Genomic DNA, 1,355 nt, shown 5'->3' with positions numbered 1-1,355 from the left:
AAAATATTCAAAATATTTTTTTCCTTTAGAAACATTTAGTTTCTGCAGTTTCTGGGACACATCACCCTTTCTTCTTTGACTCACAACTCAGAGGCGAATTATTAGTTAACTCATGCCGAAACTATATCCCAGAAAAAGATTTTTAAAAATGTTAGTAGAAACGGAAAAATCCTAATTAAAAGACCACTGGGAATGATTTTAGAATTAATCAAAAGATGATTGGTGTGTGACTTTAAACTTAGGAGTGCATACAAAAAGAAAAAATAATACTTGATCAATTTAGGAGAAAATTGATTCTTCGTAAAAATGCGGGGTGGTTCAACCTGTTAAAACCTGAAAAATTCCACTATTTAAAGTATAATAAAAAGGAAGTCTTCCAAAATACAACTAGAAACCGGTGTGTACGGTAGTTGTTATAGAAACACCAGCTTACCCTCTGGTTCATCACCACTTTCACTCTCACTCATGGAGCCGTAGTTGGACATCAGGGAGCCAAGAGCCGAGCTCATCTGTTTAGGGGCCACAACCAGGGCCTTCCGGTCTTTGTCCTCTTTGTCTGAATCTGGAATCAGACAACAAGCACATCGGTGAAATCTTGATTTCATTTAAACCCTCCCTTTAATTAGTTCATCAATTTGTGTGAAAATTAACCAGTTTCCACCTACCATGGTCACCACTGGCCAAGACTCCTAATGGATCCCCCTCCTGGGATACCTGGTTGAGGGGTTTGGGGTTCTCTGGAGTCTTCCAGTTCGCTGGACGCGGTTGATGTCGTCCTCTGAATCCCCTCCCCCTCCATCCACGACCTCTGCCTCTCATTCGTCTGAAAAAAAAACAGACAAAAAAATTCTAAAATTTAAACTGTATGAACTAAAACTACTGGACGTAGAATATGACTCTTGACTGATATCCAAACCCTCAAGTGGTAATAGACATTTATTATTAAAGACATTTAATGAGTTATATTTGCAGGGATCTAACAAGTTTCTTCAATTTGGATTTAAGCTTTTTTAAGGCCATGCATGTCAAGAATTAAGATCCCATTTTATTAATTTATTCCAATTTTATGATCAAAACTGTAGCTTCTCATCTTTTTGTTTGTGCTGTGATGCTTTAATGGTCTTGCGTTTTTTTACCCGGTGGTGAATATTCAGCATCTTGGTGCATAACAACTTGTTCTCCTGCTGTTTATTACATCATTTGATTAGAATGATCGTGGTTGACATTTTTTGGTTTTGGAGAAAATTTGTTTTTCTACAAGAGGTTGTACATAAGACTTTTATACCACTTGGAATCCCTTCTTAAGTTATACAGTCATGTGAAAAAATTAGGACACCCTTTGAAAGCATGTGGTT

At 37.0% G+C, this 1,355-nt stretch overlaps 1 protein-coding gene across 1 annotated transcript; it reads right to left on the bottom strand.

Annotated features, from left to right (window-relative positions):
- Nucleotides 1-433: 433 nt before the first annotated feature.
- Nucleotides 434-923, bottom strand: LOC112138183 (nuclear fragile X mental retardation-interacting protein 1-like; the record flags this gene model as incomplete). The annotated part of the gene is made up of 2 exons (XM_024260753.2): nt 666-923; nt 434-562 (listed from the first exon to the last, which is right to left on the bottom strand). Coding segments are annotated over exons 1-2 (283 nt in total), but the record flags the coding sequence as incomplete, so codon positions are not given.
- Nucleotides 924-1,355: the final 432 nt, after the last annotated feature.

Source organism: Oryzias melastigma, unplaced genomic scaffold (assembly GCF_002922805.2).
Source record: "Oryzias melastigma strain HK-1 unplaced genomic scaffold, ASM292280v2 sc02609, whole genome shotgun sequence".
Taxonomy (NCBI): domain Eukaryota; kingdom Metazoa; phylum Chordata; class Actinopteri; order Beloniformes; family Adrianichthyidae; genus Oryzias; species Oryzias melastigma.
This window is presented reverse-complemented; position numbering and strand designations above follow the sequence as displayed.